We start from the raw sequence: 16026 nt of genomic DNA on the forward strand, positions 1-16026 counted from the left end.
AAAACTCTCAGTGGGTGAATTGTTCAACATGCCATGGAATACTGGTAAGCAACATGCAGGAACTCCTACCGAAATAAACAATGATCTCTAGCACATTATGCTGACAGGAACCAGGATAAAGCTGACTTAAAAGGCAGCTGCTTTATAATTCTATTTATGTAAACATTCTCCAAATTATGAAATTGGAAGAAAGATGAGCATTGCCAGGGATCAGGAATGGTTGAGGGGAGAGAAGTGAGCACAATATAAAAGAATAGCTCAAGGGATCTCTTCGTTCTGATAGAATAGTTGTGGGGTTGTGGTGGTCACCCCAATTCGCACACATGACAAAAGACAGAACTCTGTCCACGCATTGTACTAATGTCAAAGTACTGATTTTGGCCTTGAACTGCAATTAAGAAAGATGTCACCAGCAGGGGAAGCTGGGTGAAAAGAACACACAGGTCCTCTTGGTTCTGTCTTTGCAACTTCCTGTGAGCAAAAGGTTTTTTTAAAAATGAAGTTTAATTCCATATTTATGCTAAAAACTGGCACAAATGAATCTATGGTATTGGAAGTCAGCGTTGTGGTTACGCCTCAGTAGGGCAGTGACTAGAAGGGGCCGAGAGGTGGGCCTCTAAGCACAGGAGTTGTTCTGTCCCTCAGTCTGGGTGCCTTTTCTGTGGATGTATTTACTATGTGGCAATTCATGCAACTGAACAGGGAAATTTTGTACCTTTTCTGTAACTTTCTATACCAATAAAAAAATATAATAAATGAAATGCGAAGTGTTTGGTTCCATGTGGCATTGTCTGCGTGTATATAAGGACAAACATGTTCTGGAAGACTGAGTAAGAGTGGTTTCCTTTGCAGAGCAAGGTGAGGGGGAGAGGCACAGAGGAAAGCCTTCTTTTTATTTTATACTTTTCTATACTGTGAATTAAAATGAATGTGTGCTAAGCCACTGGGATGTTTCAAGCCGGAGAACCAGCCCTGACTTCCCCAGCTAATTCCCTCTCGACCTTGGGCTAATTCCTGTGACATCACTCACCACCTCCTGAGAATAGGGATTAGTCTAGACAACTGTTAGCTGGGTGCAGTGAGTCATTTAATCAATCAATCCCTGTGGCTTTTCTCCCTAAAGCCAATGCTTTCCTGGAAGCCAAAGCTACTAGCCCCACCCAGGCAGAACCAGCAGAACCAGTGGTCCTTCTCTTCTGGTCACCTTCTGATCACATTGCCCCATGTCCCAGCCCCTCAACCATGCCTTACCTTACCTGTCAGCTGCCTCCAGCTGCCAGCCCACTGTCTCCACTCACCCCCCTCTGAGTCCCGCATTCCCTGATGGTCTGGGGTGGAATGAAAAGAGATGGGCTTTGAAGCTAGACAGACTCCAGTTCAAGTCCTAGGTAGTTTGTCAACAATAAACTTCCTCCCCATGCCCAAGCCTTCCTTTTCCTTCCCATATGATGGAAACAGAGGCTTCCTGCTATCAGAATTAAGCATGACCGTATAAATAAATACTCCAGCATCTGGCACATGGTAAGCATCTGATAAATATCAGTTCCCATCCTGGGATTCTGTTGACTTGCCCATCTCACCTTAAAGTGATCTCCAAAGACACTTGTTTTCTAAACCATCCAGCAGGCAGTGTGCTCGCTTGTGGTGGTTTTATGCAAATTCCTGCCTCAATCTTAATTGTAAACTCATGGAGGCCAGAACTCGCCCCTGGCATCCTCCCTGCTCTGATTAGCTTCTCACCCACACACCATGGGTCCCAGACAATGTCAACAGCAGCACCAGCTGCCTCATCCAACTTGGGTTCTGCATCTGCCCCCTTACTACTGATGCCAACCTGCCAGGTTAAAGTTTCGGTAGTGCAATCAAACATTGCACACACCCAGCCAGCATCCTTTTTTGCCAACCCAGTGAACCCATGCAAAGCTAGTGGTGACTGACTTCTGAGAGCCATTTTTACACTCATTCTACAGCAGCCACTTACTAGCTGTGTGATCTCAGGCACGTTAGGAAACCTCTCTGACCCTCCACGCCCTTGCCCATGTGTTAACATACTACCTGCCTCGAGGAGACTTTCTGTGCCAGAACGACTAGCACATACGAACTCGGGCTGTGGTCCAGTTTCCACTCTCATCCCTGTCCTCTGACCAAATCAGGACCCCCTGCTTGCTGCTTCAAGACTTTGTGTCGGGGCTCAGGTCTGGGAGTCCCCTCATCTGGCACATTCCATTTGTGAATAGCTTGCAGGGTGGTCCTTTGGGGAGCCGGGGTGCCCCGAGGTCCACGCAGCATGCACCAAATGGTTATTATTACTTTTTTAAAGAGCAAAACATTTATTTCAGAACAGACCCTGAATATAATAATTGGTTACTCAAATAATAAGACTATAAATATAGCTCTTCCAAGAAATGAGAACCTGAGGATTTTATGAGATCATTTCTTCTAATAACTGGCAAGCTTCATTTTCACAAAGGCTATATTAACGTACATATGGGTGTTTCCTATCTGGGTTATATCATCTCTACTATCCAGGGACTATAGTCTCTTTTATCTGTGAAAGTGACTATATAATATCCTGGTAAACTTAATGGTTCTTTATATTATGGTGTTAGCCAACTCCAGGTCTCTGCCACATGAAGATACTTACATGTCCCTGGTCACACGCAGCTTATGTCGAGAGCATTGCTGTCCATAAAGACATACAAGCCACATTTATAATATCAGATTTCCTAGTTGCCACATTAAAAACATAAGCAGAAGGGCCTCCTCTGCTGGTGCAGGCAGTTGAGCGCCGCGCTGTGAAGCTGTCCACAGCCTCTTCAGCACTGGTTCAATACTGGCTGGCCTGTGAGAATCCCACATGGTGCGGCAGACCTCTCCTGTCTCGCCCGCTGCTCCCCTCAGCAGTGTATTTCGTCAGTCTGCCTGTTCTGTTCCCTGCTCTGTCTCTGGTGAATCCTCTCACCCTCCTGTGCATCTGGCCTGTACCCCGGTTCTTGAGTAAAATGAATAAATAAATAAATCTTTAAAAAAAAAACATGAGCAGAAACAGGTAACATTTTAATAATCTCTTATTTAACATTAATCTGTTCAAGATCATCACATAATCACTATAAAATATTCAATATGTTATCAGTATAAAAATGATTGCTGAGACAATTTAGCTGTTTTGTACTTTGAAAGTGCATGTGATTTTGCACTTCCAGCGCCCTCGTCATGCCTGAGCCACATTTCAGTCCTCAGCAGCTGCATGTGGCTGGGGCTACCACCTGGAGAGCCTGGCCGTGAACTTGATGAAGCAAAAATAAATAAATAAAGTCAGTTCCCCTGGCAGTTCGAGACTCTGCTCACCTCACTCAGTGCTGTTCCTGTTCTGGTTGGCAGGGCCAGCTTCTCAGCATCTCGGCTGCATATGGGGACCTGGAGACAGTCCGATATCTTCTCACGGAGAGGCAGGTGGAGCTGGCAATGGAGCCCACCGACGACAACCCTGCGGTGGTGGCGGCACACTTCGGGCACACTGACGTGGTGCAGGAACTGCTCGAGTCTCTGTCAGGTAAACCCCAGGGCAGGAGCCTCCTACCTCACAAGTAACCCTCTTCTTAAGAATCAGACTGGCATTTGGGGGTTGCACCCAAAAATGCTTGTGTCTTAACAGCTTGACCCATCATGAGATCCAGAAATCGGGGGCATCCAATTTACAATCCAAGCAAGATGAAAACAGCTGCCCTGGGCAGTTCCACAACCCACATCGCCCCCCAATAACTCAAAAGGCAAATTCTTTTGCACCATATTTCACAACGAATATGGATCCATGTTACTTTTTAAAATGTCCACATTACTTTTTAAAATATAAGAGACTTTATTCCTTAAAGCAGCTTTAGAGTTACAGAGAATTCCATATAGCACCCCCACACCCACACAATTTCTCCTTTTAGTTACATTTTGTATCAGTGTGTTACATGTATTACAACTGATGAATGCCTATTGATGCGATATTACCAACTCAAGTCCCATGTCTAGTTAGGACTCACTCTCTGTGTTGTATATTCTACAGATTGGTCAAATGTACGAGGACATGTATCCACCATTATAATTTTTTTTTCGTTTTTTAAAGATTTATTTATTTATTTATACAAGCACTGGGTACAGTCAGAAGCACGGGAGGGTGAGAGGATTCACCAGAGCCAGAGCGGAGAGCAGAACAGGCAGACTGATGAAATACACTGCTGAGGGGAGCAGCGGACGTGGCAGGAGAGGTCTGTCGCGCCATGTGGGACCCTCTCCAGCGGCCGGGGATTGAACCGGCGCTGCAGAGACTGCGGGCAGCTTCGCAGCCCCATGCTCAACAGCTGCACCACCACGGGAGGCCCCATTATAAATTTTTTATGCTATCACCAAGAATAGTTTCACTGCCCTAAAAGTTCTTTGTGTTCTGCCTTCACCTCTCCTTATCTCCAACCCCTGATCTTTTTACTGTGTCCATAGTTTCTCTTTTCCACAATGTAATATAGTTGGAATCATGCAGTGTGTAACCTTTTGAGTGTGACTTCATTCTCCTAGCACTGTGCATTTAAGGCTCCTCCATGCGTTTTTACTTCTTTATGACTGAATAATATTCCACGGTATGGAGGTACTACACTATGTTGTTTCTTTAGCAATTAGCATTTTTTTTCCCTCTGGTAGACTCATGGTACCCAGGTCGCCTTTGGTTTCCCATGGTGGCCTTAGATCAGATCCTGTGCAAGTCCAGGCAGGCATTGCTGTAGTTTTAGGCAGAGGCATTACCATGGCAGTGTCTTTAGGTGTTAGGATTTTGCCTGGGAGCTTGGCTGGCTTCATAGGGGCACAACACTGTAGTCACAGAGGCCCCTGCAGTTAGGAGGGCTCTACCTTGATTTAATACTTTCCAGTTGCCATCTTAACATGTTCAATCATTTTTCAAGAAGGGACCCCAACTTTTCATTCTGCATCAGACCCAACAAGTTTTGTGGCAGTCCTGTTAGGGGGTGTCTAGCTGTGTGCTTTGAGATAGATTTGTGCTCAGAGTTGGTTCCAAGCTGTGCCCCCTGCCCTCATGTATCTGGAGGAAAACAGGGTTGTGGACAGAAATCAGGACTATAATCAATAGGACCCATCAAATGCAGATTGGGTCAAATGAGACATAGGAGGACAGGGAGGGGCCTGGGTGCCCCAAGGGAGCAAATCCCCTCTCTTCAGGGGTTCTCAAAAAAGCTCTATGTAGCCCCCAATGAGTCTGGTTAGCTGGCTCACTGGCCTCATGATACAGCTCACATTGATTGAGCATTTGGAAGGACAGGGCGCTCTACCGAGCTTGAGAGACACCAGGACTTTTTAAAAAACTGATCCCAGCCCTTTAGTAGCTCCAGGTTGAACGGAGGAAATTGAATCAGAGAGGAGCCACTCTGTGCAGCTAACCATGTTCAGGTTGAAGTACTTACACCATGATCCTAGGAGCATCAGAGCATGATCTTGTCTGGGTTCAGGATGGGTCTTCAAAGGGAGCTGACCTCTGAGCTGGGCATTTGCAGGGTGAGTAGAAGTTTACATGAGACAAGCAAGGGCAGAACTTGGGCCCCCTGCCTTGGCGCATCAGGGAGCTTGGCTGGACCTGAGCTTGGTGTCCAGCTATTCCAAAGGCATTCTGGACAGCATTGCTGAGGTCTGAAGAACTTCAGAGTATGATGCACGGGGACAGGGGCTGGGGGAGTGCAGAGATGGGCAAAACTGTGTGTGCCCACTGGGAAGTCCCAAACTGGATGGGAAGGAAGTTTTCAGGGGTAAGGTAAGAACAGAAGACATGCAATCGTTGGCTAGGGAGGGAGGGAGGGTTCCAGAAGAGCAGTGGAGGGGTTCATAGGCGCTGCAGCTACATAATTGTATAATTATGGGCATCCTTTAAAGTCCATCATTATGTAACTCCCAGTCTCTGGTGCTAAGCAGGAATGGAGAGAAGATGCAGGAAGGATGGAGACCAAAACAGGACTCTGTGTGTTGTTATATTTCAACCACAGAAAACACATATAGGGAGTTTACATGGTTGAGAGTATCCATTGGCTTTAAAGCTGAGTTTAAGCCTTGATGGTAAGAACTTCTGCAAACCCCCAGACCTCTCTTGAGTTCTATATTGAACATCAGGACTGTGAAATCAAGTGTGTGTCTCCTAAGACTGACATGTTCATCCTCAACAGGATCTAGCAGCTTGATAACTGTGTTTCTCTTACCTAGATGGCCTCGCAGTAAATGACTTGGGAATCTGTTAATGTGCTACCTCCTTTGAGTTGTTAATTCTAGTTTTTCATTCAAGGGAGAAGGGACATTTATTTTGCATTTTCCTCAGCCTGGGCCCTGTGCCAGGTGCCTTGTGCCTTTTAACTCCTGCCATCCTAACCTCACACCTGTTTCCTGGTGGGCTTCCTATCAAGGAGGAGAGGATCACCCTCTCCATGCTTGGGGGCACGTGGGTTCCTTGGGACTTTCTGGAAATGAGACAATGTAGAGAATGAGATCATTTTTCCATTGCAGCTAGATCCAAAAAGCATTGCACTGCTTTGAACTTGAAGATATCGTAACATTTCAGCCCACGCTGATCCTGTTCATTCAATGCACTCAGTGTTATTTCATTCTGGAATTAAGTAGGCGATTCTTTCAGGGAGTCATTCTCTAAATTTTAGGCTGTAGAGTTAGTTCCATTTCATTTGTCAAGCCTTTTTTTTTTTTAAGATTTATTTATTTATGCATACAACAGCTGGGGCACAGGCCAGAGGTGCAGGGGTGGGGGTGGTGAGAGGATTCACCAGACACAGAGCAGGGAACAGAACAGGCAGATCGACTGAAATACACTGCTGAGGGGAGCAGCGGGCAACAACAGGAGAGGTCTGCTATGCCATGTGGGTAGCTCCCGGGCAGACCAGAGGATCGAATTCGTGCTGCAGAGGCTGTGGACTGCTTCATAGGTTGTGTCTTAACCCCTTGCGCCACCAGGGAGGCCCCCTTTTTTGTTTAACACATGAAGCTAGTATATGTTCATTACAAATAATTGCGAAATGCACAAAGTGTTATTTCTCTAAGAATAAGAATGACATAGCTTGATCATTTGGGATTTATTGAGTCAGGCACTTGACATACATTATGTCATGTAATACTCACATTAAACCTCTTAAGGTGAATGTTATTATTCTCCTTTCACCCGTGGGTAAGCAGCGTGAGAGAGAGCTTAATACCTTTGTCCAAAATTCCACAGCCAGGCTATTTTCAACCTTAAGCCACAGTCCTTATTCCTGTGCAAAATGCTGCTCTAGGGATGTAGTCAGAGCAGGGGGTGGGGAGACCGTAAGGGGTGTGCTCAGAATCCCATACTTGGGGATGCATGCTTTGGTTCACTTAGGCTCACACTGTCTGTGCTGTTGGGGATGCTGCTTTTCCTTACTTGGTGTCATTTGATGAGCAGGTGGGTTTATAAGGACGTGGGGAAATGTCATATGCAAATTCCAAGGGACTATTCCAGAAAACACTATCAGCTGGACAGAGCGACTTTTTAGCTGCAAAGACAGCTCAACCTTATTCATGGCCAGAGTGGAGATGGGGTGGGAACAGCCTGCACCCTGAGCGACACTCTCCTCATGTCGTCTCCCCACACCCCCCAATCAGGCCCCTGCAGCCCCCAGCGACTGCTCAACTGGATGCTGGCTCTGGCCTGCCAGCGGGGCCACCTGGGGCTGGTGAAGCAACTCGTGCTGACCCACGGGGCCGACCCCGAGAGCTACGCCGTGAAGAAGAACGAGTTTCCAGTCATCGTGCGCCTGCCCCTCTACGCGGCCATCAAGTCAGGTGGGACCCAGTGCACCCCTACCCGCCCCCCACCCCGGGGTGCGGGACCATGTCACACGCAGCCCTGGCTCTCAGATCGTCTCTGTGGAGCCTTTTCTCTCCTTCTTTGTTATTTTTCCTGTTCTTTGCTTCTTTTTGCAAAGCCTCTGCATCCTCCTCTATCTCCACCACCTCCCCTGCAGGGGATTTCGGCGACAGGACCCGCTGCGGCCAGGGGACCTTTCGAGGAGGCTGTGCAAAGGGCAGAGTCTCACGGCAAGTCTCCCCCTGGAGGGAACCTGCCCTGTGAGGGGAAGTCACGGAGACGCTCAGCCGGCACGAGAGTTCTTTTCGTTTCTGTTTCACACACCACAGCTGCCCTCGTGGACAAGTGTGCCAGCTGTCTCACCCTCTGCTCTCCCTTGCTGTCCTTCAGGGAATGAAGACATCGCCATATTCCTCCTCCGGCACGGGGCTTTCTTCTGCTCCTACATCCTACTGGACAGCCCCGACCCCAGCAAACATCTCCTCAGGAAGTACTTCATCGAAGCCAGTGCCTTGCCCAGCAGCTGCCAGGGGAAAACGGTGAGTAGTCGAGGATGAGTGAATCCAGAAGAGGTGGCCCAATACAGTAGGATATTTTTTCAGCCTTGAGGAAGAAGGACATCCTGCCATTTGTGACAAATGGGTGGACTTGAGGGCGTTTATACTCAGCGAATCAGTAGGGCAGAGACAGAAAAACACTGTGCGATGTCACTTAGATGTGCAATTTGAAAAAGCCAAATTCTCGGAAACAGGGAGTAGATGGCGGCCAGGGCCTGGGCTGGGCAAATGGGGAAAGGTTCGTCCTAGGGGAGAAGCTTCAGCTACAAGGTGAGCTCTGGGGAGCTGATAGGCGGCATCACATTATACCGTGTATCTACTTGGAGGAGTTGGTCTTTTTGTTTTTGTTTATAAAACAAGCTCTGGCCAGTTTTACTAAAGAAAAACTTTGCCTGACTTAATTTTCACTAGTCTGGCCTCCTTCTAATGCTCTCGCCTCAAAAAAAGAAACTGTATCTGTGCAGGAATGGAGGTGTCAGCTAAGGCCTTGAGGGTCATCAGGCTGCAGTTCATAAATGAATCCAATCAACACTTGAATGCCTTAAATGCACACAATGTCATGTGTCAACTGTATCTAAGTAAAACTGGAAACAAATATCTGCAGAACTTAGTTTTACATTTTGGTAACAGAAGTAGTATTGCATTATTGAATTATTTTGAATTCAATAATTCGCATTATTGAATTTGTACTGAATTTGTATTGAATTGTCTTCAAATTGTTCAATTTAGTGCTTCTCTCACGATCCCGTCTAGATCCGTCTATTATGGCTGCAACTTCTTCTCTTGAATACTCACCTTAAATCTCTAGGGTGAATGTAGTTTAGTTGATTTAGCCTTTCTCCTACTTGTGGACATTTGGATGATTTCTGGTCCGTGCCCCGTATGAGGATGTGGGAAAATGTCATATCACATCCAAGGGACTATCCCAGAGAACACTATCAACTGGATTTCTAGGATATTTGCTTTTGAAATCAAAGTCCTGAAAGTAGAATGCTTTGAAATCACTTCCCCAAAAAGCCGTGTTGCTTCACACTTTCACCAGCGTTATGTGGGAATTTCTGACCCCACATCTTGGCCAACACTGCGTAGATAGCTAGGAGCCTTTCAATTTTTATCAGTCTAATGGTGAAAATTATCTCCCCTTATTTTAATGTCCACATTTTTATTATTAATAATATTGAGCGTCTATTCACATTTTCATGGACTATTTGCATTTCCCCTCATATGAGTGGCCTATTACTGTCTCTTGATTATTTCTTTAAAAAGTTGTTTGTCAAATTGTCATTTTCACTTTAGAGGGTCTTTTTGGATAATACAGATTTTATCTGTATTATTTGATTATTTGTTTATCATGTATGTTGCCAATATTTTCCCCGATCCATTCATTTTCTTTGTCTTTTGCAATTACAAAGATATATGAATATATATGCAAATATGGCTATCTTTTCTGGTATTTGGGTTCTATAAGAAGGTCATTTTCCCCTCAGTTTTATATAAAATATTCTTTGAGAGTCTCTTCAATATTTTTATTTTTTACATTTCCAGCTTTTTACATTTTTCTCCCAGCATTTATTGGCATATGTGGTGTGAGAGAGGGAGTCTAGCTTTATCTCTTCCAGGTAGATGGTCAGAGATTCCAACACAATTGTTTTAAAGTAGGCTTCTTTCTGTTCTCTGTGAGTTGGAATGTCATCATTGTCATTTTTCTGAAAGATCCACTGGTATGCACTTCGGAATTCTCAGGACTGGTCCCCTGGCCTATTAACCCAGTTCTGATAAATGCCATACTATTTTGATAACGAACATTTTATTTAAGCCTTACAACCTGTCATGCACAATTTTTAGTCAATTTTTTTCAAATTTCTCTTGACTCCTGGTTAGACATTTATCTTTTCATTTTGTGCACTCCCCATGGCGACTCTATTTGTGCAGCTTCATGTTCTTTAATGATATTTTATCATTTTATTCTAAAAGACCCTTGACTTGTCTTATTTGTGGCTTCCTTATTTATTTTTTTTTTTTTGCTATTATTTAAATGGACTTTATATACCTTTCCCACGTCCATTTCCAACTTGATGATATTGGTGTGGAGAAAAGCTCTTGTTTATTTATGTTTTATCCAGTCCCCTAACTCCTCTTATTAATCCTAACAGTCTTTAGAAGACTTCCTTGAGATTTTTAGGCATATAATTAAGTCATCTGCAAATTCAGGCAGATCTGTCTCTTTTCTATTATATAATTTACTTTGTTTCATGTCTTACTGCTTATCACTAGAAACTTCAAAAATGGAATCATCATGATGACAGCAGATATATCTCTGTTCTTCCTGATTTTAAAAATGCTCACATCAGACATTTGTGGGCATTTGCAATAGGTTTTGTTGTTCTATTTAGATGCTTTCCATGTCATTCCTTTCTTGGCATTTTGACTAGGAAAGTTTGCTGAGTTGGCAACAGTTGTGCACATTTCCCAGACCTTTATTTTCCATTTTTTCCTTGTCTCTTTGTCTTAGGTGTATTTCTTATAAATAGCATTCAGTTTTCAGTCCCATCTGAGTGTGTATCTTTTGCAAGAGGATGCCACCCAGTTCATCCTTCCACCTTTCTGTATGACATGTATAGCTATTTCCTCTCTATCTTCCTTTATCTTTGCTGGCTTCCTAGTCTCTAAAGACTGATATTCTATTTTCCATACCTCGTTACCCTTCTGTGCCTTGCTAGCTCTTCTTAGTTATAAAACAGCGATAATATGTAGTGTTATATGCAATAAGCATGCTTGCATAATAAAACATGGAAAGCAGTTGTGCACTTAGCACATATTAAGTGCTCAGTAAATACCGGCTAAAAACATTAGCCTCACATTGGAAAAGGAAATAGTGGTCCTCTGACCTTTGCATTTATATGGTGCTTTGTCCCCAGCTCTTTACCTTATTTGATCCTTATAACATCTTGTAAGAACTTCAGGGGAGGGCCTCCCTGGTGGCGCAAGGGGTTGAGTGTTACCGCTATGAAGCAATCTGCAGCTATTGCAGCATGAGTTCCATCTCCAGCCAGGGAGGTGACCCACATGGTGCAGCAGACCTCTCCTGTCTCGCCCGCTGCTCCCCTCAGCAGTGTATTTCAGTCAGTCTGCCTGTTCTGTTCCTCGCTCTGTCTCTGGTGAATTCTCTCACCCCCCACACCTCTGGCCTGCACTCCAGCTCTTGTATGCATAAATAAATAAATAAATAAATAAATAAATAAATCTTTTTTTAAAAAAAAAGGCAGGGGGGAACTACAGGGGATATAATCTGATTTACAGATTGTATCAGGTTTAGAGACGTTATGTTATTTGTCCAAGGACAGCACTTACTACACAGTGATGCTCAGATGAAAACTCAAGTGTACCAAACTCAGGGCTTCTCCCGTTTGATGATTCCTGAACTGTCCCCTCAGATCTCTCATGCTGATCATTGGGTCACACCCTTCTCTGCAGTGCAATCTCTGGGAGCTTTTAAAAATTCCAATGCTCAGGCCACACCTACACCAATTAAACCTGAATCTCAGCAGGGGGGACCCACACCATTAGTTTTTAAAATTCCCCGGATCATTCCAGTGAACCCCTAAGGGTGAAATCGGCGACTTTCATTTTCTTGGCTTAAGGTTAGATGTTAAAAAGCAGAAACGGGGCCTCCCTGGTGGTGCAGCGGGTTGAGTGCAGTGCTGTGAAGCTGTCCGCAGCCTCTGCAGCGCGGGTTCGATTCCCTGCCAGCCAGGGAGATACCCACATGGCGCAGAAGACCTCTCCTGGTTCGCCCGCTGCTCCCCTCAGCAGTGTATTTCACCAGTCTGCCTGTTCTGTTGCCCACTCTCTCTGGTGAATTCTCTCACCCTCCCGTGCCTCTGACCTGTACCCCAGTTCTTGTATAAATAAATAAATCTTTAAAAAAAAAAAAAAGCAGAAACGGTTGCCATCTATATCTATGATCTCTCCTACCGGTACCTCCTTCTGTGTTGGCCGAAATAAGCATGGAGCGTGGATGTGATTCTTGCATTCTGTCAATGAGAAGATAAAGAAAAGACAATATTGCTTTCCTTTTCCTTGGCCTTTTTGGGTAGAATCAGAAGAGAAAATGAAATCATAGTGTAGCTTGAGTCATAAAAACTTCTGGGGTTTCCCCAAAGCAGGTGTTTCTTTTTTTTTTTTTAATTCAAGTGAATTTCAAAGGCAAGTGCCTTGGGCAGGTTGCCTCCCCTTGATCTCTGGCCTGTAGTAACACATTCCCCAGAGCTGCTGGCACAAGAGAGGGTCCAGCTGGCAGGAGCAATGACTCAGGAACCAGAGGTAAGTGCACCTACCTTTCCAGGTACCCAGTGGATCTGAACCAGTTTTTTAGTTGAGAGCATGAAACACACAGAAGCATGAGGGCACTTTGCTGTCTCATTGTACCCTTGACTGTGCTGGCATCGTGCGTGTGGCCTTCTGAAGGAGACATCTTGTTTTTCTTGTATTTGTGCTCTGCCTCCCTCAGCAGCTTGTTGGTATTTTTTTTAATGTAATTGCTTCTCTGTGGAAGCCGCGGCCAGGGCCTTCCTGCAGGCCTGTGTGGCACCGCCTGGCTCGCCTGCTGCCAGAAACCGGGAACTGCAGTGAGAATGCAGGGGATGTTCCTGCTGGCAATGACAACATGCAGGTTCTGTGGGTGTTCGGTGAGCCAGGTCCAAGAGGCCACACCACGTGATCAGACACGGTTGTAAAAGAGCAGAAGCTCAGCCAACTCGGACCTGGTCAAAGCCTTTCCTGGCCCGGCTGGTCGCTGCCTCTCTTGGAAGCCACCAGGCCGTTGCCCGAGGCTTACTGGGACCGCCTGTGTGCGTGGTGACTGTCCTGCCAGTGTTTGCTTTGTTGCCATGAGTAATAACAACATTTTGATGTTGGCACACCCAGAAAGAAACCGGAAAACTCATAAATGCCAGGAAAGGCCTAAGTCCTGCTCAGCAGTTAGAGGCCCAAGGCGGAGGGGCTGCCGGGGCTGTTTGGAGTGTTGGAAATAGATGAGAGCTGACATTAATTTTGAAACAACCCAATGGGGAAATGATTAATTTCCTTTTAAAAGTCTCTCATGAAAAAGAAAAAGATAATAAAAGTAAATAAGTCTTAGATGATTTCAAACCTGGCAGCCAACCTGGAGAGGAACATTTTTTGTTGTTGTTACTTTTGGGCTCTGCTCTGATTTAGGTGCTTCAGAGGCCCCAGGTACCTGCCACCTCGTGCCTGTGTCTCTGCCCAGAGCGGCGGCACATTTGCAGAGTGGAAACAGCTGTTTTCCAGCTGCATGCTGCGGTGGATCTGAGGATTTGTGTTTGCAGGATGCCGCACACACAGCCTCCCGGCCTCTGCAGGAGCCTGCGGAAGCCATCGGGTGAGGGCGGCTGGTGGTCGAGAGTGCCGGGTGCACCCCAGGCCAGTGTCTAAGGCGAGGTCCTTGCCTGAGGTTAGGCCTCAGAAGTGCAAAGGGCTCTATTCCCGAGTTTTAGGCTTTCCAGAGCACAAATACACATTCACATCTTGGTTCCTTGCCCTCCGCACAGCTGGCAGATAGCAGAGGTGGGAACTGGCCTCCCCAGCTCTAAGGCTCGGGAGCGGCAGGGCCTCCAGTTGAGAGGCAGCCGGGAGCCCACTCTGACTGCCCCGACCCTGCCTGTCCCCAAGGGCTTCTGAGAAGAAGAGAGGCCTCGCCTGCCCTCTGAAAGTCATGACATCGAACTCAGCAGGTTCAGCAATTCTGCTTTTCTAGAGCCCTTGTGAGGAATTGGGCCCATTACATATCTGTCTACTCTAGTTTCCAAGTGCAGAGTTGTGCCTTGTTCAGGTGCCTCTCTGTGGAAAAGAATCGGCCCTGTGACGCCCTCCACGTGGTAGTGGTCCTGGGAGCTTGAAAATGAGCAGCGACGCTCACGTGGGTCAGAACAAGCAAGAGAGAGCCTTGTGTGGCCCTCCAGCTGGTGTCGGTGTCCGTGACCCACCGTCCTGCCAGGTCTTAAAACAATGCAAAGAAGCAGTTCTATAAACCACTCATAGTAGTTAAAAATGGAGAAAATGATTCAGAAAATTGAGGTGTGGGAATAGCAAAACTGTCATTTGAATTTCTACGACAAAGTAAAAAACAAGAATAAGAATAGAAGAAAGAGAAGCAGCAGCAGTTAGCAGCAGCTCTGTCCCATTTCTTGCAACTCTTAGAGCTCAGCACAGAGTCACATTCATAATGACTCCAGGCAGGTGAGAGGTCAGCAGTGGAAACGCATCAGAACATATTTTTCAAAGCACAGTTATAAAAGGGAGATGATTACATTTCAGAATTTAGAAGAATCTTATTCATAAATAAGATTTCTATATTAAAGCAAAATGATTTACAGTAAAATATCATTTTAAAAAGATAAAAGAGAAAGTACTAGAAGATAGTTGAAAAAAAGAACTGAACAAAACTTCAATCCAAGCCATAGATCATTGATCGAATTCTAAATCAGTCAATGATTGAATTGAAGGTTTATAGATCACATCCTAGACCCTTGGGATTCAAGTGGCTGTGCCAGAGCCAGGGCCCTTGCCGTTCTATCACTCACAAATTGCACTGGAGAGAAAGGTTAAAAAAAAAAAAAAGCACAATTAAGTTACATATAAGAAAACACAGACAGTAAATCGTGGCACAGAAACCTACCACTTTAATGGCAATTACAGAAATTCAAATTAAAAAAGCTTGAAAGCACTGTCACATACCTATTAAACTAGCAAAAATAAATACAATGCTGAGTAAGACACTTGGCAAGGCCGTAGAGAAATGGGCATACCAGGCCTCGCTGCTGGCACTGTAAATTGATCCCATATGTGCACCATGTGACAAAAGCTATAACTCTTTTCTCCTAGTGAACTGCTCTGAATTTGGTATTTCCTTTTTGAAAGGTACCTCTCGGACATAATTAAAAAAAAAAAAAAATCAATTGCCACAAACACATTCAGAGCCCTGCTGTTTTTAAGAAACTGGGGGAAAGACATCAGCCCGTTCAGCAGCAGAAGAAACTACACCACCCATGCTCTGCCCAAGTGTGAACACGCAGTCCGTGGCCTCACCACTCACACCCCCTGCCTCAACCCCAGACTCCTTCAGATCTGAACCCCACACAACAGCCCCAGGAAGATCTTCCTATCCACAGGCCTGGTGGGCCCCCCTGTATCTCTAGAGCTTCCTGACTGTGTCACTCAGGCCACTTAACAAAGTTCGAGGTCACCTGTGTGGATGACATTCTTGTCTCATGTCAATTCCTCCAATCGACTGGAAGGTGCCACAAGGCAGGGAATTTAGCCATTTTTGCAGTTTGTGATTGTCCTGGGCCTGGAACGGGTTGGATGGATGGATGGATGGATGGATGGATGGATGGATGGATGGATGGATGGATGGATGGATGGAGTTTTATATATATGTATTTAGTAGCCTTTTTATTTACATAGGACTTCATAGCTAACAGCACTTTGCCAAACCTTCTACTTTAAACACCTGTAGAATCCTGTAAGGTAGAAGTTTTTGTCTTTGTTTAAAAATTGAGGAAACTGAAGTTTCTC

At 45.3% G+C, this 16026-nt stretch overlaps 1 protein-coding gene across 2 annotated transcripts in view; it reads left to right on the forward strand.

Moving 5' to 3' along the window:
- The window catches only part of LRRK1 (leucine rich repeat kinase 1), a 111369-nt gene that overhangs the window by 38821 nt on the left and 56522 nt on the right, over nt 1-16026 (forward strand). For both annotated transcript variants that reach the window (XM_037510080.2, XM_037510081.2), the window contains exons 4-6: nt 3382-3553; nt 7669-7848; nt 8264-8412. In XM_037510080.2, the coding sequence (XP_037365977.1) occupies nt 3382-3553; nt 7669-7848; nt 8264-8412 (501 nt within the window). The remainder of the gene's footprint in view (nt 1-3381; nt 3554-7668; nt 7849-8263; nt 8413-16026) is intronic.

This window comes from Talpa occidentalis, unplaced genomic scaffold, assembly GCF_014898055.3.
Source record: "Talpa occidentalis isolate TD23 unplaced genomic scaffold, MPIMG_talOcc4v2.1 talOcc4.14, whole genome shotgun sequence".
Taxonomy (NCBI): Eukaryota; Metazoa; Chordata; class Mammalia; order Eulipotyphla; family Talpidae; genus Talpa; species Talpa occidentalis.